The sequence below is a fragment of the Panthera onca genome, chromosome E3 (genome assembly GCF_046562875.1).
Source record: "Panthera onca isolate mPanOnc1 chromosome E3, mPanOnc1 haplotype 2, whole genome shotgun sequence".
In the NCBI taxonomy this organism is placed as follows: domain Eukaryota; kingdom Metazoa; phylum Chordata; class Mammalia; order Carnivora; family Felidae; genus Panthera; species Panthera onca.
Genome location: NC_138354.1, coordinates 19,771,123 through 19,793,179, shown reverse-complemented (window position 1 = coordinate 19,793,179; position 22,057 = coordinate 19,771,123). Strand labels below are relative to the sequence as shown.

The 22,057-nt window shown below is 44.0% G+C and overlaps 1 protein-coding gene and 1 non-coding gene across 9 annotated transcripts in view; both read right to left on the bottom strand.

The window, feature by feature from the left end:
- XPO6 (exportin 6) overlaps positions 1–22,057 on the bottom strand; it is a 103,582-nt gene that overhangs the window by 34,882 nt on the left and 46,643 nt on the right. For all 8 annotated transcript variants that reach the window (XM_078440050.1, XM_078440048.1, XM_078440047.1 and 5 more), the window contains exons 7-9: positions 15,701–16,154; positions 12,269–12,395; positions 6,174–6,283 (exon numbers count right to left, since the gene is read on the bottom strand). In XM_078440050.1, the coding sequence (XP_078296176.1) occupies positions 6,174–6,283; positions 12,269–12,395; positions 15,701–16,154 (691 nt within the window). The remainder of the gene's footprint in view (positions 1–6,173; positions 6,284–12,268; positions 12,396–15,700; positions 16,155–22,057) is intronic.
- On the bottom strand, positions 21,446–21,637 carry LOC132689810 (U2 spliceosomal RNA). Its single transcript, XR_009615160.1, has one exon. It is a non-coding gene; the product is annotated as a U2 spliceosomal RNA (small nuclear RNA).

Here is a 22,057-nt window from a genome sequence, read left to right as displayed (position 1 = left end):
AGGACATGCTAAGAGGAGTCACAGGGCAGAGCCTCCGGACAAGAGCCTTTTGTCCAACTCTCCCCTTCTCATTCCTGCTACCTGGCGTTGCGGGTGCGAGGTCTCAACATGCAGCATCTCTGAGCATAAGGTGACCGTGGTGACGGGAGCCATGCCTAAGGCTGGTTCAAATAAAGAGGTAAAAGCATTCGAGATACTAGTCAGCATACAAAGAATGAGGAGACACTGCCCATTAATCAAGGGAAAGACGATCAACAGAAGCCAACCTCAAGACGCCAGTACCCTGGAATTATCAAAGACTTTTAAGGCAGCTGGTATAACCATCCTCCGTAATGTTCTTCGGGCAGGGGGTGCTAGGCACTGAATTGAACTGGGTCCCCTGGAAATTCTTATGTTGAAGCCCTATCCCCCGTGTGACTGTACTTGGAGAGAAGGCCTATAAAATGGGAACAGAGGTTACGTGAGGTCATAAGGGTGGGACCCTATCCAACGGGACAGTGGCCTTACATGAAGAGAAAGTGACAGGGGAGAGTGCATGCGTGCCACTCGCTCTCCCGTGCAAGCACAGAAGGGCCACATGAGGACACGGAGAAGGCAAGAGTCTGCAAGCCAGGAAGAGTCCTCACCAGGAAGTGAACCTGCCAGCACCTTGAGCCGGGACTTCCAGTCTCCAGAACTGTGACAAAGTAAATTCCCGCTGTTTAAGCCACCCGGCCTGTGGTATTTTGTCAGGACAGCCCAAGCTCGTTAATACAGTAAGTAAATGATCATAGGAAGGAAACCTGGAACTTTAAGGACGAAGGACAAAAGCAAGAAACTGGCAAATGTCTGGGTAAATACCATTTCTCTAGTGTTCTCCAGACTATTTCTCTCCTCTTAAGATCTTTAAAATATGAATGATGGATGAAGGCAAAAATAAAACACTGTCTGCTGGGGTTGTCCACGTATATAGACATAAAACGTGTGGCAACTTCAGTATAAAGGGAGGGCAAAAGGATCTATGCGGTGACAAGGCTTCTTCCACATACACTCTCAGTGGTGAAAGGCTAAAAGGAAAAGTAGACATATTGTAATACCAGAGCAACCTCTTAAAAACCTCAGATAAAGACAGAGAGTCAAACAAACATACTGAAAAGGGAAACTAAATTTATGGGAAACTAACAACAGAGTCTCAAAATAAATGAAGCAAAAACTGATAAGGGCTGAGAGGAGACATTGGTAAACCCACAATTACACACGGAGAGCTTACCTCTCTCCCGGTCACTGACTGAACATGACAGAGGACACACAGAAATGCCACCTGCCAACCCGACCTAACCGACATTTACACAACACCCCATCCGACAAGAGCAGAATACACACTCTTTTCAAGTGCACGATGAACAATCACCAAGAAAACTAAGTCATAAAACAAACCTTAACAAATTAAAAAGAACTGAAATTAAAAAGAACACAAACTACGTTTGCAGATCATGGTAACTAGAATATGGTAACAAGACAGATGGAGAACCTCCAATATCTGGAAGTTAAACAGCAAAGAGGAAACCCCAAGAGAAATTAGAAAATATCTTCAGTGAGGGGTGCCTGTATGGCTCACTTGGTTGAGCATCTAGCTTCAGCTCAGGTCATGATCTCACGGCTGGTGGGTTTGGGCCCCGCGCCGGGCTCTGTGCTGACAGCTCAGAGCCTGGAGCCTGCTTCAGATTCTGGGCCTCCCTCTCTCTCTCTGAGCATTCTCTCTCTCTCTCTCTCTCTCTCTCTCTCAAAAATAAACTTAAAAATTTTTTTGGATGAAGCTAAAGCAGTACTCAGAGAGAAATGTGTAGCATTAAATGTTTAAACATGCAATGGTCATAAACCTACAGACCTCTGTGACTGGAGCCACAAATGTGATTCCGAAGCACCCCAACTTCTGAGTTAAATAAAACTGCACACGTTAGGACAACTACAGAGTAGGTGTTCAGTAAACAAAGGACGGTGAAAGAACAAATGAACAAAAACATGAATAAATGCAGGCAACAAACAGACAAAAGTCCAAGTGAGAGAGGGCTACCAAGGACAGGGGTGGGACGCCGGCCCAATTTTGAAGTCACTGAGACCCCATTCACTTGCTCTCTGGGGCCGTCAACAGCATGAATTTCTCTTCCTAGGAGCTAGGAAACGACCGGAGCCCTGATACAAACCTAGTTGACACCTTTTATTAAGTGTATCAAAATGTCACGGGTCACAACGGCACTTCCTTTTTGTTAAGCAGAAAACCCACCCGGAAACAAAGGGCGGCAATCGTTCTCACGCTCGCCCACATGTGTTTACAGTCCAACCCGGTGTCACTCGGGATCCCCGGCCGCTCTGTGGCCGGTCCTGGCCAGCACTCTCACGACGAAGCGGTCACAGGACATGACTCGAGAACTTTAGAGGTTGCTTAACTCCCTTCAGGTTTCCTCCTCTTCCTGCAAGAAGTTCCTACACAGGTGGCTCCTCTCACAGTGACAAGCAGAGAGAGAAGGGAGTGAGAGGGAGCGAGCAGAAGAGAATCAGTTCTTCACCGAACACCTACTGTCGGCCAAGCTACTCGACACGCACCGGTTCACTTCGTTTACTCAACAACCTGTAAGTCGGCACAACCTTCCCCAGAGTCCAACGGAGGAAAAGGAAACTGAAATTCAGGTCTTCCCAAACCACCACCTGAAGATGGCCAACCCGGACCACGAGCCCCAGCAGCGGCTTTGTTCTGCTAAGTTACAGAACACAGTCCTCGGACAGAGGGACCCGAGTCCCCAGCAGCTCTGATCAAGAAACTCTGGAGCATTCTCACGGAGTGAGGAACATGAGGAGCTCCAATTTCCAAGCTCCTAGGTCCAAAAATAAACTCATGTACATTTGTGCTTCTAAATTTGTAGCCTACAATGCCTACACCACTTTGTTGTGATGGATGATGCAAAACCTGTAAACCGCAAGGGACAGGAACTGAGTGACTTAACCACACCTACGTTTCCCATTTAAGACACCAAGAAAACATTCTTGACGAGTTCCTGCAACATCAATTGCTTCTGAAATTCTGGCTTAAGCCACAAATGTGATTCCAAGAGCACCTCAACTTCTTTCAGATGCATTTTATCAGCCGAAAAACATTTGATCACATTTACGTGCTTTAGTTAAAATGAGTGGGTCACGACCAGCAGCCAGTGGTCTTTATCAACTACTTTTGTGAAACAGCACATCTCTGACGTATCAGGGTCTCTTAGAACCTAGAACAGTGGTTGCCACACTTCAAAACTTTCATTTAAGGACTTGAGCGCACACCTGCATAAATATACAGTGTTTAAGAGGTGACCGGAAAAATATAGACGTTAAAATTCAACTATTTTCTTTGCGCCCCTCAGCGGACTACCTTAGACAGCCCTCTTTGTAATCTGTAACCCAGATACTAGGTGGTATCTGCTCAATAAACAGTTCCCTGGTGATGGTTAACTAATAGCAAAAAACCCCAGACCAGCTTTGAAGATTTCAAGGCTTTTTTTGTTTTTCAAGGGCTTTAAAAGTGTTGTAAGTGTATGTTTGGGGGAAAAAAAAAAGTCATAGGGGCACCTGGGTGGCTCAGTCTAACTTCAGCTCAGGCCATGATCTCGTGGTCTGGTCCATGGGTTCGAGCCCTGCATCGGGCTCTGTGCTGACAGCTCAGCGCCTGGAGCCTGCTTCGAATTCTGTGTCTCCCCCTCTCTCTGCCCCTCCCCTACTCACACTGTCTCTCTCTCTCTCTCTCAAAAATAAACACTAAAAAAAGTCATAAAGAATTAGAAAGCCTCATTTAGGATGATAATCAAATGATCAATAAAAAAAATTCTTAGGGACATGTGGGTGGCTCAGTCAGTTAAGCGTCCTGTGCTTGATTTCAGCTCAGGTTTCACCTCATGGTTTTTGAGATTGAGCCCCAAATCGTTGGGCTCTGTGTTGACAGCACAGAGCCCACTTGGGATTCATATTCTCTCTCTCTCCCCCTCCCTCCCTCCTTCCCTCCCTCTCCCTCTCCCTCTCTTACTCATACACTCTCTCTCAAAATAAATAAACATCAAAAAAAAATTCCTAGTGTTGAAAGTGATCAGCCATCACCCCTGCCAACCCAGTGACATCAGATGACAGATGCCTGGGCAGACAGGTCAACATCTGAAGGTGGACTAAAAGGCCTTTAGGCCACCTGGGGGCCCTGGTCACTGAACTCCATGGTCACCACCACAGTCCGATGGCAGCAACGTCTTCTACTACTTATTATCATGGTTGCAGTCATCACTGGGACCATTTACTGAGTGCCTAATACAGGCTAAATACTGTGCCAGGCATTTTATATATGTGATTTCCTTGAATCCTAACCATCCTGAGAGAGAGGTCAACATGCACGTTTTGCAAGAGGAAATGTGATCAGCATATAACTTGACCAAAAGTAACACTGCTCCCATGAAGCAGAAAAGGAATTTAAATTGTATACCACTGCTCCTTCTGTTGGTAGGTTGGTGTGCACAAGGGTATCTTTAACACCAATAATCTGCCAGATTAATACTAAAATCTATTTAATACTACACTCTGCAGATTTTCTCAATGGAACCATATTCTCCACACCTAAAACACTTTTGTACTGTGCTTTAAAAAGCATTTTCATATTAATCATTTCCTCAGTTTATTCTTCCAACAAGCGTGAGATGTCAAATCTCCCACTAAACATAGCAAAATCAAGCACAGTCCCGGAACTACAGGACCCAACTGTTCAGCATACGAAATAGAGAATAAGGCAAAAATACCTTTCCTTTGAAGAATCTCATTCAAAAACACAATAACTAACTTTTAGTTGGCAAAATCACCAAAAACAGGATCTACTGTTGTGTAAGAGTTTCGGATACACGAATATACACCCACAAAGCACATCTGACCTGACAACAAAGCAACTTGCAAGCTATTTTGCAATCACACAAATAATGTTTGGGAACAAAAGTGCAGATTTTTAACTTGAAATGCAAATATTCAGTTTAAGATTATAAAAACTCATTAAAACTTCACCAATACGAGGGTGGGTTTCCAGAGGGTCCGATCTCTTCCCAGGCCAGGATTCTCCTCGCCGCCCCCCACAGGGCACATTGCTAGGAAGGGGTGTTCACTCACCACCAGCCACTGATGCCATCTACTGAGCGAGCATTCGTAATGTGCCAAGCGTTCTAGATTCATTAGCTCAATATTTCACTTCTTAACTAAATAACTATGGTGGACAGGAACTACACTTTCTGCCTGCAAGCAAGAAAAATGACCTTGAGGAACATAAGGGGAAAAACATTTCCCCATTTTCTGTTTTTTAAAAAATACAATAGAGTGGCGCCTGGGTGGATCAATCGGTTAAGCATCCGACTTCAGCTCAGGTCACGATCTCGGAGTTCGTGGGTTCAAGCCCTGCATCTGGCTCTGTGCTGACAGCTCGGAGCCTGGAGCCAGCTTCGGATTCTGTGTCTCCCTCTCTCTGCCCCTCCCCTACTCGCGCTCTCTCTCTAAAATAAATAAACATTTTTTTAAATTAAATAGATAAATACAATAGAAATAAATACAATAGAAAGTACAAAAGTAATTATCGCTGGACTGCGGGATTATGGATATCTTTTCTTTATATTTTTCTATCTTTTCCTAGTTTTTAAAATACTTATTTTTCACAGCAGGTATTTACTACTTTATTTAGGAAATTTTCACACACATACAAAAGGAGCTAGAATAATGAACCCCAAGTTACCATCAATAAAGGTCAACATCAATTATCAACACATGGCCGACCCTCCTTTCCCTCTATCCCAGTGGATTATTTTAAGGCAAATCCCAGACGTCCTATCATTTCATCCATCCAATAAATACTTCAGTTTTTAATCTCTAAAATAAGGGCCACTTAAAAACAAACCCTTGAGACAGTTATCACAGCTGAAGAACTATACAAATTACATTTTTAATCAGAAAATAAAATGTCTTAAGAAAATGAAATATTTAAAGGGGGAAAAAAATAAATGAAAATGCTCAATGACATTACTACCTACCCAGCTTGTGTGACCCAGTTTCACTGAAGAGGTCTGACGGCCCGGCTGTCCCTTTAAGCCACAAGAAGAACGCAAAAATGTCTATTTCTATTTATCAGTGTTTCTGAGGTTTACCTGTTGAGAACTGCTTCCTTGTCTCCCAGACGGCTTTTAATTTTACTTGTCAGATAGTCCAGAAAGAGCGTCCAGATATCCAAACAAGAGAAGTAACCTTCATGAGTGGGCTATGATGCAAAAGAAATCCAGACAATGAAATTACTTAACGCAGCTCCTCCTTAGAAACGTCCCCACCAGTGTTTATTTCCATCAGAATGGTACAACCCGAAGCCTAGATTCCCTCCACTTCCTGGTAACCGCAACTGCAATCTTTCAAATGGTTTTCATGACTGGGCCCTGGTGAACCTAACAAGACAAAGGTGCCATGGAACATATCATTAGGGAGATTCTATGCAGGACAAACTTAATTACAAAATAAGCCAAGCAGACACCAATCTTTAAATCTGAGATCGATGGGGAGGACTCTTACAGATCATCCCATTCAAATCTGTTTTAGAGAAAAAGAAATTGAGATCCAGGGACATGATTTATTCAAACCAGATCCCTTTACCACCCCCCCCCCACCCCAGTAAATGCTCGTTCTACATATCATTAGGAAACCAGAAGTAAGTTTCGATGGTTCTGAAGGTGACAAGTTTACATATTTGAAAGTTAGAAAAGTAACATCTGCAGTCTTCCTACATTAACAGACTGAAAATTAGCTTAAGTCTGACTCTCAGGCATGATCTCATCTGCAGAAGGAGGGGTGTCCAATGGGCTAAGAGCAACCTCTAACCAGGTATTGACAAAGACAAAGTGAGGAGAGAAGAACAAGTCTCTGTAGGGTCTAGTGCCTGACTCATTGCGCTCTGATTCCTCAAGAGCCTTGAGATTCTATTTCATGTAAACTCCAGGCACTACATTCTCCAACGTCTAGTCCTTCTCACGCATATTCAATTTCAACTTGTGCCCCCCCCCCCCAATCCCTTCTATATCCACTCAATTTCTTGCTACCTATAAGAGCTCTTTGGTTTTGTGATTGCTTCATTGAAGCAATGTTGGGCGGCAGGATCAGATAGGGAAAGAAGTAAGACCATCATCTTCTTGGATCAGTTTCCTTCCATCTCGGATCCACAAGGAAATCCAGAGGCTTATAAGGGCATGTGTGGGATTTGCCCATTGGGTGGTAGCAGGAGATGGGAGTTCTGTACGCAGTCTGAGACAGAAAGCTAACTTTTTCCGGGGCAGACTGGGGCAGAGTCCAACCTCACAACTCACAGGGTTGCCTTGGAACGGACAGTCAGGACCTGACAGGGCCATCCTCTGAAAAGAAAATGACCATTTCCTGTCTCCACTTCATCCTTTGCAAAATCCAGGATGTCCATGACATGAAGTGAACCAGAAGAATAAGCACAGAAAACAATAAGCCACGTGGAAATAATATAAGTAGCTTGTAGACAGGCACTCAATTTGCACAGCCAGGAAATGGGAGTCTTCCCTGGCTTCAGCTTGCTGAGTCAATCACTCAGTTGGCCTTCCTAGGTTTAAAAACACCCATGTTGGGGCGCCTGGGTGGCGCAGTCGGTTAAGCGTCCGACTTCAGCCAGGTCACGATCTCGCGGTCTGTGAGTTCGAGCCCCGCGTCAGGCTCTGGGCTGATGGCTCGGAGCCTGGAGCCTGTTTCCGATTCTGTGTCTCCCTCTCTCTCTGCCCCTCCCCCGTTCATGCTCTGTCTCTCTCTGTCCCAAAAATAAATAAAAAAACGTTGAAAAAAAAAAAAAATTTAAAAAAAAAATAAATAAATAAAAACACCCATGTTCTCCTCCACAGAACATAGCTGATCAGGAAGTGCTTTTGGGGGGTGCCTGGGTGGCTCAGTCGGTTAAGCGTCAGACTTCAGCTCAGGTCATGATCTCACAGTCTGTGAGTTCGAGCCCCGCGTCGGGCTCTGTACTGACAGCTCAGAGCCTGGAGCCTGCTTCGGATTCCGTGTTTCCCTCTCTCTCTGCCCCTCCCCTGCTTGTGCTGTCTTTCTCTCAAAAATAAATAAAAACATATTAAAAAAAAAAAAAAAAGAAAAGAAAAGAAACCAAGGCTCCAAAGCAAAGTCACCTGCGCAAGATGAAAAGATAAGGAACAGAAAGAGAACCAGAATGTGGAACTTCAGACTCCTGGTGTAGAGCCCTGTTCTCCGGTGCCACACCACCCCAGGCACTGTTTTAGGAAAAGGGGGCGGGATGAAAATGCAAGGCCCAGAAGGAACTGCTAAGGATGCAGTAAGAGGACCAGGAAGACAGAAATCAGATGCTCAGAGGGGACACCACAGCGAGGGGAGCAACGCCAGAGGCAAACACCTGCTGAGCACTAGTGGCCAGAGGGGCTGTGGTGGGACACTTCGGTGAAAGAAAAAATGCAGGACAAGAAACAAGAGAGAGGAGATGCTTATAGAAAGATACTAACACCACCTTTGTCTTATTACTATTCCTTCAATATATGATGACCAGTACTAAAATTTCTTATGAAATTTTTTTTAAGTAATCTCTATACTCAACATGGGGCTCGAACTCACGACCCTGACACCAAGAGTCAGATGCTCCGCCAACTGAGCCAGCCAGGCACCCCTCTGAATTTTAGAAACAAAAGGCAAAAATACTGAGTACACTCATAACCCTCTAGACAAGAGGAAAGAACGTTTTCCAGCTTTGCAGATAATTAAACCATGATAAAGTATGATCACACTGTTAATGACCAGATGAGAACTTAAAACTGTCTCTTGAGGGCACTTCATTTCTTATTCTTAAGTCTTACCCCAAAGAACTCCCTTACTACCGCCAGCTCCTGACCCTGGAGTGCACCCTGCCCATTTACGATAGGCAGCCCAGCCTACAGTAAACTGCACAGAACACCTTCTAGCTTCCTGCCCCTCCGCCCAATGCTCAAATCTGCTTCTTCCTGGACCTCAAAGGACACTGACTCCCATAGTCCAAGAGCCCGCACCCAGAAAGGAAGCGCCTCCAGATGAATGGATAAAGATGATGTGGTGTGTACACACACACACACACACACACACACACACACACACACAATGGAGTATTACTCGGCAATCAAAAAGAATCAAAAAGAATGAAATCTTGCCATTTGCAACTACACAGATGGAACTAGAAGGTATTATTATGCTAAGCAAAATTAGAGAAAGACAAACATCATGTGACTTCACTCATATGAGGAATTTAAGACACAAAACAGACGAACATAAGGGAAGGGCAGCAAAAATAATATAAAAACAGGGAGGGGGACAAAACATAAGAGACTCTTAAATACAGAGAACAAACAGGGTTGCTGGAGGGGTTGCGGGAGGGGGGATGGGCTAAATGGGGAAGGGGCATAAGGAAGACACCTGTTGGGATGAGCACTGGGCGTTATACATAGGGGATGAATCACTGGAATCTACTCCTGAAATCATTGTTGCGCTATATGCTAACTCGCTTGGATGTAAATTAAAAAATAAACAAATAAATAATTTAAAAAAATTTTTTTTAATTTTTTGAAAGAGAAAAAAAAGAACAGAAGGAAGGAAGGTCCTCATACAGGAGACCAAGAGAGTACAAGGAAGCTCAGCTGACAGTAACCTCAGGTAAAGGACAAAGAAAGAAGCTTGTTGTCTGCTTCATGACCATATTCGTTTCTTTTCCCAGTATATACATGTAATATATAAACATACAAAACCACCACTTTGATTTCAATGGAAAACCAACACCTAAAATTCTAGGCAAAGGACCACAGAAGATGAACAGGGGCAAGACTGTGAAGATGCCCACCACAGTCGATCTCCTTAAGTGAGGAAACTGAAATAGAAGGCAATTAAAAAGACTGGTCCAAGGACACAGACCGCATAGAAACAACCAGAGCTCCAACACAGAACTGTTTGTTGGGTTCAGGTCCAAAAAAGTAGGCATAAGACATGCATACTTTAAAACTCGTACTTAGCTTTCTTCTATGTCCTATATAAAGGGCAGATATAAAACTTCACAGGCAGAGCAAACTGCAAAACATTTTCATTCCACTTTCCCCAAAACCCCTTCTTTGTGACCTCAGCACTGGCTCCCCATCTCTTTCATTTCTGCTACACTTATCCTAACGTATCTATTGAATCCTTTCTTCCCGGTCCCCTCCGGGAGGTCTCTGGATCCATCTCAAGACGCTCCTACCCGGAATGCTTCTCTCCCACCCCCTCGCCCTCCCACATCTCATCACCTCTCCCATCCCTTCTTAGGTCTGGTGAACTGAGAGTGCTGTCCTTCCTGCCCTGCACTCACTGGCCCCTCTACCAGACATCCTGATACTTCCTCAACCCTAGTCCTCCTCCACCCCCACCCTCCCTGCTGCACCCAGGAGCGGTTCACCCTTACCCACTGGGGGCGCTTACTTTTATGTGCCAAGTACCCCCCTGAGAAAGGCTAGCTCACACACCAAACCCTCGCTCCAAATCCCCAACCACACACACACACCCCTCCCAGCCTAGGCCCTTGTCTCTCTTCTACCCTCGTGAAGCTACATCATCGGTGGTTTAAACTTCCACGACACGTAAAATCCACAACTTATAAAATCACATGCCTTCCCTGACCCGGGAACGTCATACCCAGGTTACGCCAACAGAAAGAGCTACACAGGTACACCCAAAAGCATGTATGAGAACGCCCACTGCAAGAGAATTCATGATCACCAAAAACCGAGCAGCTCATATCTGCAGTGGGACAGATTTTCAGATAATGACTTACTATAAAGCCATGAAAACAAACTACTGCCACACACACAACACAGGTGAATCTCACAAACGTGATGTGGAATGAAAAAGCCAGACAAAACAAATATATACTGGAGACATCCACTGAGAGAAGTTCCACAACAGGCAAAAGGAATCTGGGACGTTAAGGTCAAGACTGGGGTGACGCACGGGAAGTGAAGGGGAAGGCACCCAAGGCGGAGCTGGCAGTAATGTTCTACTTCTTGACGAAGGTGGTGGTTACGTGGCCGTGTTCATTTTGGGAAAATTCATCAAGCTGTCCACGCAGGATCTATGCGCTTCTCCGAATGGGTGTGATACTTCAATAGAAAACTTATTTTAAAGACACTCACAGAAGGATGAGCGCTGAGTAATGTACAGAACTGTTGAATCACTATATTGTACACTTGAAACTCATATAACACTGCATTAATTATACTGGAATTAAAAAATAAATTACACACACACACACACACAAATGCACAAGGGAGAAGACACGACAGAAATGTCTAAAACCAGGCTGATGATGACTGCACGAGTCTACAAATCTAGTGAACATCAGGGAGCTGTACAATCACGATGGGTGAATTTCATGAGATATATAATCCTACCTCAATAAACCGTTTAAAATATGTATATAAAGAAAAGACACTGGGCCACAAAATGTAAACAAGGCACAAGGACTTTGCTTGTGAGGGTTTATACGCCCAGCTCCTGATACACCAGGAGCTCAAAAAGTATTTGTTGAATGGGAGCAAAAATCCGATCCGCCAAAACTTAACTCCTCAGAGCTTCAGTATTTATTTTTTTTATAATATTGGTTTTTTTTTTTTAAACGTTTATTTATTTAAGAGAGACAGAGAGACAGAGAGTGAGTGGGGGAGGGGCAGAGAGAGACAGGCAGACAAGAGAATCCCAAAGGGCTCAAACCCACAAACCACGAGGATCATGACCTGAACTGAAAAACCAAGAGTCGGACGCTTAACCCACCGAACACCCAGGTGCCCCGAGCTTCATTATTTATAATTTCCCTGTAGGAAGTTTTAGTGCCAGTTACAGAAGGAAAGGCCCTAATTTCAGACTATTTCTATCTTTTGCTTCTCCAACAAAACAGTGGTTAAGAACACAGACTCTAGGAGTTCAAACGCCTGGCCCCACCACTTAATTAACTGTATGACCCTGAGCCGGTTACTCTGCGCCTCAGTTTCTTTATCTGGAAAGTGGAGATGACGATAATAACACCCACCTCAAAGGGTCATTAGGAAGGACAAACGTGTTAATCTTCACAAAGCCAACACTATATAAACGTTCGGGAAATAAACTCTTTACCCTGGAAACAACAAAGCGCGCTTTTTCAGGAGGAAAAGGATGAGCGGTGCTGGTGCTTTACCTGATGAAATGTGTACTTGAACAAAAGCGTCAAAAACTCCACCACAGGGAACTGGGAGTAGGACTCGATTCTTCTCAGGTGGACACTCACGAAGAGCCGCAGGAAGTCAGTAAACTTCTCGACATAGCTAAGTAAGACAAGAAGACGAGAAGAGACGATCAGAAACCCAGCCACCTCCTTAGAAGAGAACTCAAATTCAATCCAAATTTCTTTCAGTACAGAACTACACAGATTTAAAACAGCTTTTCAGTTAAAAAGATAAAGGCCTGCAACAATTACCTACAGGTCAGGCAACCCTTCATTCCATTACCACCTGAAACATAGCAGAAAAGCAACTTTAATCCTCAGGCACTCTCTACTAAGACATCTTATAAACTAGGGCTCTCGCGGTTTCTAAGTCCTTCATGCTACAACCGATTCAAGGGAAAGAAAATGATACTAAAAAGTCAAGGGGCAGAGCATGTGCGTCATGTCAATGTGGCAAGTCTGGAAGGCTGGTTGCCTTTGCTAGGAGCCCAAAATATTAACGTGAATGTGCTAAGAACAAAACAAGGCTATACCAAAGGCATGGCATCTGGATAACGTATATGCAGACTTGGAACCTAATGCTCGTTTCCCACCCCCCCACCCCGCCACCCTCCGGCTCCCAGCCCTCAATAAACGTAAGCACATCCCGATCTACTCAGAAAGTGACTGCACATATAAGGGATGGGAAGAAGCTGCCCGAGCTGGACAGGCCTCGGGGACAATTCAGTCTGGCGCTTCACTGTACAGACGAGGCCCAGGGAGATCCAGTGACCTGCCCAAGGTCACTGGGCCAGCTCATGGCAAAATGGGACTACCAACTAGCATCCACTCCCACGCCAGTGCTCTTTCCTTTCACAGCACAGTGGCTCCCCAACTCATGTGTATGTACAATATCATTTCCCAGAGGAGTGTGGGTCCCAGCTGCAAGGATAAGAGACTGTTGTTACTAGATACACAGCACATCATCACTCTCACATGTCACAAACTGTCATTTTAAGCCCCTAAATACCAAAAGGTGATTCGAAAATGAGATGGACATACCTCCACGGATCACATTGCGGACACCGATAAAGACTTACTTATGGGCCTTAGTCAAAAATTAAATAATGGCTAAAACCAATTCTGAAAGTCCTAACTGCAAAAAATTTTGTTTTTTGTTTTTTAAAGCAAGGATCTATGCAATAATAATGGGGGAGAAAAAGACAACTACTCAGAAGAACAAAATTGCCCCATAAATAAAATGTCCCATATCGTGCCTGGGACCCAGCACCCTGAGGGCGGCCAACCTGCCTGCCTGACCTCCAAACGGCTAGCTAACACACATGTAAACTTTTTTGCAGTTTAAAACAAAAACAAAAACATTAATCTGCTTGATCAGGAGAACGGCCGCCTCTGTGGATCATGGGACCAAAAACTTGAAACACAGTTAAGGCATTTGAATCAACTGTTTTTAGAGAGTCAGGCGTGAAGAGACTTCTCTCGATGCCTTTGACCACAGATACTCAACAGCAGGGGCTCCTTATTCCTCGTTCTGCTTCTAACGTGACAGTCAGAGCCGTCACCCAGTTTATTGCTCTCTAGGAAGATGCACTCGATTCCCTGCCACCCATGAAATAAAGAGAAGCTTGGGTACATGTCACGCAATCTCGATTTTATTTCACTCTCCAACCCAAGTTTTTGGGCACACAAACAAGGGCCTTTCGGCAGCTAAACCTATAGATTTTATTTCACCTCATTTTCTTTCCCTTGCCCACCTTCTGGTACAGGTGCTAATGAGCAGTTGAAAGTTAGAAACAGGCAGGAAAGGAGAAGAGAAGCAAAGGCCCTGGGGTAAGTAGCCCCTAAACAACCGAGAATGGACTTAGCTGTTTAGAATTAGTGGTCAGGGGCCCAAGAGCCAGGAAGCAAGCACACAGTATTGTTCATGTCACCTTTCTGCTTCCAGGCACCTCTCAGCTTTCACAGGGCAATAGGAAGCATAGGATTAAAATATAAAACCAAAAGCACAGAAGTTACACGTAACAAAATCAGTACATAGGTAACCCACGACGACATCTCTATGCCATCAGAACGTCAGCCATCACGAACATTATGCCTCACGGAAAACTCAAAACAACTGATACCTGATGGTCGGTACGAGCGGCTAGACTTTTAACATATAAAGTACAGCCTTTCTTAACCAAAGCTAGAAAGGATATGAAATTGTCTGTTTGCATGCCGATGCCTCTGAATTCATACAGAAAGCTATTATAAAATGCAACATAAAACCAACATATCACCATAAGAGATTACAAGCTCTTTTGTGATTATACAAAGAAAATGTCACACAAAGCTTGTTTACAATGGACCAAACCAAAACAATCTTAGGCATCTATGTTTTTAACTTTAGAAAAACCTTAACAAAGTTGCTAAATTAAAAAGCACTAAAATGGTCTGTAAGCACTTGACTTTACATTCTGCTACTTACTCTAAGGAAAAGGAAAATGCCTTAACTCTACGCAGCTTAATAGCAAAAAGCAAGCCAAGGAAAGTGGATTAACATATTAACAACATTTGCTGCCCAGCGCTCTAGAAGAATTTTCTAACTCAATACAATGTATCTGCCTGGAAGTTTCTGAACAGTCAACATGATGCTTTTAAATGTAAGTTTCTAATTTTCTCTCTTGCTTTTACACAGCAGTAGCCAGCGTCACATCGATGAAAGCTCTAAGACAGATAAATGACATCATCTGGAGGGAGATACATGAGACCACGCCTCAGGGTACCGTGACAGCGTCATCTGTGTGAGTACTTCAGAAGGAAAAGCGAGGTAATTTTCAGCTCCATTCAAGGGGAGGGTCACAAAGAAACACGGTGTGTGCCACGCTAAGACGTGCCCATATTCCCATCTCTTGCTTTTGATGGAAATGTGCCGTGTGTGTAAAACTCACAGTAACAACGACATGCCTACACGCTGCACGGTGTGCACTGGGGGAAAGTCACGGAGTCAAAACTGACAAGCAACGTCAAGTGAAAAGGGGGGATTAGAACTCCTGTACCTCCGCGGCCTCCTCCCACGTTCCTGGCTACGCACGAGCAGCAGACTCGGCTCCTGCGCCACTCAGACCTGCAGGCGAATCGTGAGGACGAGGGGTGGGGGTGGAAGGGAGGACAGGAGACAGACGGGGGAAAAGACAACAAACCTGCACAATTCACAGTCACTTTCCAAACGTGGCTCGCTCCCCTCTACCACCCTAGCCCTTCCAGCTAAGCTCAGACTTACTGGTACACACCTACCTGTCCGTTCCTCATCAGGGGCCCCAAATTCTGAAACCAAAGAGGATTACAGACACCGTGCGGCACAACACGGTAAACGGTCAAGGCCCCTTCTTAGGGCGCGGCCGGTTCCACACCCGTGTTCATTACCTCTCATCGAGTTCTTCTAGCCTGCTCTTCACCGTGTGGGCATTGTTATCCTTGGTGATTTTCTGCAGGAGGTAGAAAGTCTGCTGGAACATACGCAGTAAATACTCCTCGAATTCCATAGGCACACAGTTCTTGGACATGAGTTCATTGATGCAGGACATGGCCAGGACCCCAAGACGGCCACGCTCCTGACCCAACACACAGTTCTGGCTGCTGCCGTTAACTGATGCCATCTTTCTGGCCCGGATGTCACAGCCAAAGCGCGCAAAGTGGAAGATGGTGGTTAGGAGGGACGGGGTGATGCTGGCAGACAGAGGAATCCAACTGAAGAGATGGGCCAGGCACTCCAAGGCCAGGGAACACATATACTCACTCTCCGCATCAAGGATGGGGATTGGCTGGTTCAACAGTTTGGCTGAACTAGGACTCTGCAGCAGGTTACTCAGTAAGTCACCTGGAAATACACAAAGGTTTTAACAACCACCCTACCAAGTCTCTTACAAACCAGTTTAAGTACAACAAAGAGAAAACAAAAGCCACCTTTCACCAAGCTACACATTAAAGATACCTGTAGAAACGGAAAATAATGCCATTCAGGAAACTTTCGTTTGCTTCGGAGAATGCACCTTTCGTTAAAATACATTCTTTGTTCGTATGTCGAGTTCAGCACAGTTCTTTTTAAATGAATTAATGTAAATTTCCTCAGTGTTATGTCAACAGATACAACCCACAAAGCTCTTTGAGGACCATGGCGACTTTTAGGAGTAAAGCCATCCTGGGTGGCAGGGTGGGCAAAACGGGCGAAGGGGGTCAAGAAATACAAACTTCCAGTTAGAAGAGACAGAAGTCCTGGGGATACAATGTACAGTGGTGACTACAGCTAGTTAACGAGACCGTACTGTGTATTTGAAAGTTGCTAGGGGAGTGAATTTTAAAAGTTCCCATCATAAGAAAGACAATTTTTAACCGTGTGTGGTAATGGATATTAACTCCACTTTCCGTTACCATCAGTTTGCAATACATACACCATGACGTTGTACCCCTGGAGCTACAGTGTTATAGGTCAATTATATTTCAATTAAATAAGGGGGTCCAGAGACAAAAACACTGAGAACTACTGCGCTGCTCGAGGTAAGTCTGTGGACCTGTATCGTCAGCACATCTGGCAGCTTGTCAGAAATATAAATTCTCAGGCCCCGCCCACACGTGCTGCTGGGGATCCTGGAGGCATGTGGTCGAGACACGGGTTTTTACATACTTTCCAAGAAGTGATTCTTGCGCATGCTTAATTTTTTTAGCTTTTTTTTTTTTAAGTTTTTATTTTAATCACCTGGCACTCATCACAAGCGTGCTCCTTAATCCCCGTCACCTATTTCACCCACCCCCCACCTCCCCTCTGGTTACCATCGGTTTGTTCTCTACAGTTAAGAGTCTCTTTCTTAGTTTGTCTCTTTTTCTGCTTTTCTCATTTGCTTTACTTCTTAAATTCCATATATGACTGAAATCATATGGTATTTGTCCTCCTCGGACTTACTTCGCATAGCATAATACCTCTAGCTCCATCCATACAGGTCATTGCAAATGGCAAGATTTCATTCTTCTTTGTGTGTGTGTGTGTGTGTGTGTGTGTGTGTGTGTGTGTGTGTGTGTGTTTTAATGGCTGAACAATATTCTACTGAATAGACATACCACACCTTCTTTATCCATTCATCAACTGATGGGACACTTGGGCTGCTTCCGTATCTTGGCTATTACAAATAATGCAGCTATCAACATAGGAGTGCATGTATCCCTCTGAACTGGTGTTTTTGTCATTCATCGGGTAAATACTCAGTAGTGCTGCTGGGTCCTGGAGTAGTTCTTTTTTTAACTTTCTGAGGAACCTCCAACATGCTTCATTTTTGAGAAGCATGAGACTAACGGAAAGCACGCGAGACGAAATGGGGATTGCAAAAAAAAAGGTATCATGATTTTAGAGAAGACGGACATTCAAAGCTATAACAAGAAGAAAACTTTCCTGAAAAAAAGACATGCATATACAAAATAAAGGGGCTTATTCTGCCTCAAGAAGAAATGATAAAGACTAAGAATCTTAGGAATAAGGAAGGAACGTAGGCAGAAAAAGCACAAGCACAGAAGATAAAACACCACACTCAGACTTCTCCGCAGTCACGCAAGAAACCAGACAGCAGTGGCAGAGTACCCACAAGTTCTGAGGCAGAAAATGACTTAACCCAAAGCCCTCCTTTGAGTACGAAGGAAGGGGACATTTTCTCAAACACAGAAACTCAGGTAACATATTGCCCACAGCCTCTTAAGGAGGATCCTGTTCGTGAAACCATGCAAATAAAGCAACAAACAAAAACGCAGAATTAAGGAATGGAGCAGCTGTGGCAAGGGGACTACAGCAAGCTTGGATTAAATATAGAATCAAGACTAAACATATGTAGGAATCACAGAGGGTGTGCTGCCTAACTCCCTCTTCTTTCACAAGCACGTTGTCTCAAAACATATGGGCTAGGATTAAAACATGTAGTAAGAAAATGGTTTTCATAATCTTTTTTTTTTCTTCTTAATCCTAGAGGTGTCTTTTACAAACTAATATTCCTGTGGCAAAACCACCCCAAGGTCAGGAATTCCCTTAGGGTTAATACTTCCCATTCAATTCAGGTAAAACTACAATTTGTTGCTATGAAAAATAAAAACTAGGGCACCTGGATGGCTCAGTCAGGAGAGTATGTGACTCTTGGCCTTGGGGTCATGAGTTCAAGCCCCGCGTTGGGTAGAGATATTACTTAAAAATAAAATCTTTAAAAAAATTAAAATGTATGATATGATGCCACTTTGTCTTTTTATTTAGCTTAACCTCTCTGTATCTATATAGAGAGAGGCATCTGGAATGACGTTATTTCTGGATGGTGGAAGAGTGGCTAAATCTTTACACTGTATTTTGTGCTTTACAGAAACAATTCTCAAACATTTTGATCCCAGAACTTTTTTACACTCTTAAGAATTATTGAGGGGGCGCCTGGGTGGTTTAGTCGGTTAAGCATCCAACTTCGGCTCAGGTCTGTGAGTCCGTGAGTTCTCACGTCCGTGAGTCTCAGGTCCGTGAGTTCTCACGGTCCATGAGTTCGAGCCCCGCGTCGGGCTCTGTACTGTCAGTTCAGAGCCTGGAGCCTGCTACGGATTCTGTGTCTCCTTCTCTCTCTGCCCCTCCCCCCCACTCACACTCTTTCTCTATCAAAAAATGAATAAACGTTAAAAAAACATTAAAAAAAATAAAAAAGAATTATTGAGGATGCAGGGGTGCCTGCGTGGCTCAGTCAGCTAGCTGAGCATCCAACTTCGGCTCAGGTCATGACCTTGTAGTTCGGGAGTTCAAGCCCCGCATCAGGGTCTCTGCTCTCCACAGAGCCCGCTTTGGATCCTCTGTCCCGCCCCCCCCCCTCCCCCGGCCCCCACTCTCTCAAGAATAAATAGGGGTGCCTGGGTGGCTCAGTTGGTTAAGCGTCCAACTTTAGCGCAGGTCATGATCTTGCAGTCTGTGAGTTCGAGCCCCTCATCAGGCTCTGCACTAACAGCTCAGAGCCTGGAGCCTGCTTCAGATTCTCTATCTCCCTTTCTCTCTGCCCCTCCCCTGCTCTCTCTCTCTCTCTCAAAGAAGATAAACATTAAATTCTTTTTTAAATTTTTTAAAATAACTAAACAAACATTAAAAGAAAAAATTATTGAGGATGCCAAAGAACTTTTATGCGGGTTATTTCTATTGATATTCATCACACAGAATTTAAAACTGAAGTTTTCAAATACTGTATTTTAAATATTCATTTAATAATATTAAACCCATTACATGTTAGCATAAAATATTTTTAAGTGATAAAGTGTACTTTGCCGTCAAAAAATAAGTGAGAAGAGTAGCACCGTTTGTACATTTTTGGAAATCTCTCTAATGCCTGTCTGGCTTAAAAAAAGATCGCTAGACTCTCTCATCTGCTTCAATCTGTTGCAATATGCTATTTTCACTGAAGTATATGAAAAAACAGCTTCCCAGAGATACACAATTGAAAAAGAAAGCAGCTCTTCGGCGGCCTTTCTGGGTAACTGCAGCTATTCTCCAGTATTAAACTTTCACTTCAAATTTCTTAAAGGTTAACTGCAATGTGGGATCTGATTGAGTTCTATCCAGTATACTCATGAGAGCATGTGTAAAAATGACAAACAACATGGGGTGCCCGGGTGGCTCAGGCGCTGGAGCGTCTGACTTCAGCTCAGGTCTGGATCTCACAGTTCGTGAGTTCGAGCCCTGCATCGAGCTCTCGGTTGTCAGTGCAGGGCCTCTGATTCCCTCTCTTTCTGCACCTCCTCCACTTGCACTCTCTCTCTCAAAAATAAACACTTTAAAAAAAAGTCATAGTATCTTTATGAACATCTATTTGATCTTTGGGACGCCTGAAAGGGCTTGGGGGACCTCCAGGGACCCCCAGACCTACTGAAAACTGCTACTTTAATACTAATGTTGAATGAATACGAACGGATTAATCTTTCTCAGCCTCATCTCCTCTGCCAGTAACATGAGGATTTTGTGATTTATTAATAAGGGGTTTAATTTCTACTGTTAAAAGTAGGTTAAAAAGGGGGGCACCTGGCTGGCTCAGTCGGTGGAGCATGCAACTCTTTTGATCTCAGGGTCGTGAGCTCAATCAAGCCCCACCTTGGGCAGGGAGCCTATTGAAAAACAGGCAGATTAAAAATCTGTCCCCTGGCATTTTAGCTGGTAGGATGTCCAGTGGTCTCTGCTCTGAAAGAGCTGCATTTAGTACTAGGTAAGACTCATCATGATCTCAGCTGCCCACACTGATCATCAGAGGACCTGGTTTCAAAGAAGAACGCAAGAAGGATGTTCAAGTACAATCTGGGCATATTTCAGTTTGTTGCTGGATTAATAAGGTTGATTTCTGGAACTGCTGTGGTGGCTGTCCACCTGAGTCATATGTTCAACTTTCTCTCTTTCAAAGATAGTAACTGTTTCTGGTGTCGCTCTTCTTGTCATTCATGGACTGGGGCCATTTATGAAAGATGTTGGTGTTAGAGGAAACCACCACCACCCAACTAGAAGGATTAAGGGGCCAAATAATTAACCAGGATCAAATGGACACTTAACCAACAGATACCATCTATGTTCTATGAGACCTGGACATCTTTGGGCCCTTGGACCTTTTAAATCTCTTGAGCATTTTTAATTAGAAATAAATCCTGGCTTTAAAAACGAAAGCAAAACCAAAAAGTTGTCTCTCTACTCTTTAGCTCAGAAGAATTTTTCCAGACGAGGATTGCCAAAGGGGGAAAAAGCAAAACAACAACAACAATAATTATGTAAGAACAGCCACCATCTAATGTGTTGTTATTATTTGCTTAGTGCGGCATTACGCACTTTACATACATATTCTCGCTTCATGCCCACAGCTCTAAGGTAGATGTTATTATCTGCATTTACAAAACTGTTAGAATAAGACCCAGGTAGATTAAGTGTTTGCCCCGTGTTCCTCAGCTCATAAGAAGTAGAGCTGAAACGGAAACCCAGGTCTGGCCCCTAAGCCTATGCTCCTTCCCAGAAAGCAGACCCACTGGAAGGATCAGGCAGCCAGGCAAAGCGATAAGAAAGCTAAGATTCAAATACGGGAAAATATGTATGCTCTAAAGTCCTAACTAAAAGAGCGTGCGCACCAGGACCACAACTGTAGAAAGACGTAAGCCCAAGGGCAAATGCTGAATGGGATTATGCAAAATTCTTTAAGTGTGTAAGATGACCTATGATTTTTGCCCCTCAAAACAAGACTCTTTTAAGGTTGTTCTCAATGAAAATGATTTTATTCAACTTTAAACTGATATGAACAGATACTACACTTGATCTTAGCCAAAAGGCTGAGAAGTGATGATTTTATTCGACTTTAAATATTTCAAAGTATTTTAGTAGACTACAAAGAGCTTTCCAAAAATTGTATTTTTTTAAATTGTTGTTGTTGTTGTTGTTGTTGATAGAGCAAGTAGGGGAGAGGCAGAGAGGGAGACAAAGGACATGTACTGTCAGCACAGAGCCCAATGAGGGGCTCAAACCCACAAACCACAAGATCGTGACCCGAGCCGAAGTTGGATGCTCGGCCAACTGAGCCACCCAGGAGCCCCTCAAAAATTGTACTTTAAACAAAGGGGAAGGAATTACCACAGAACAGACATTGCTTCATGCTGCATTTCCAATGCAAACTTGAGAGAGCCTGACAAGCTACCTATGCAACAGGGTAACATCTTGGTTGTAGAGCCTGTGAACGACCGGCTTCTCTGAATCAGGCCAGGCTC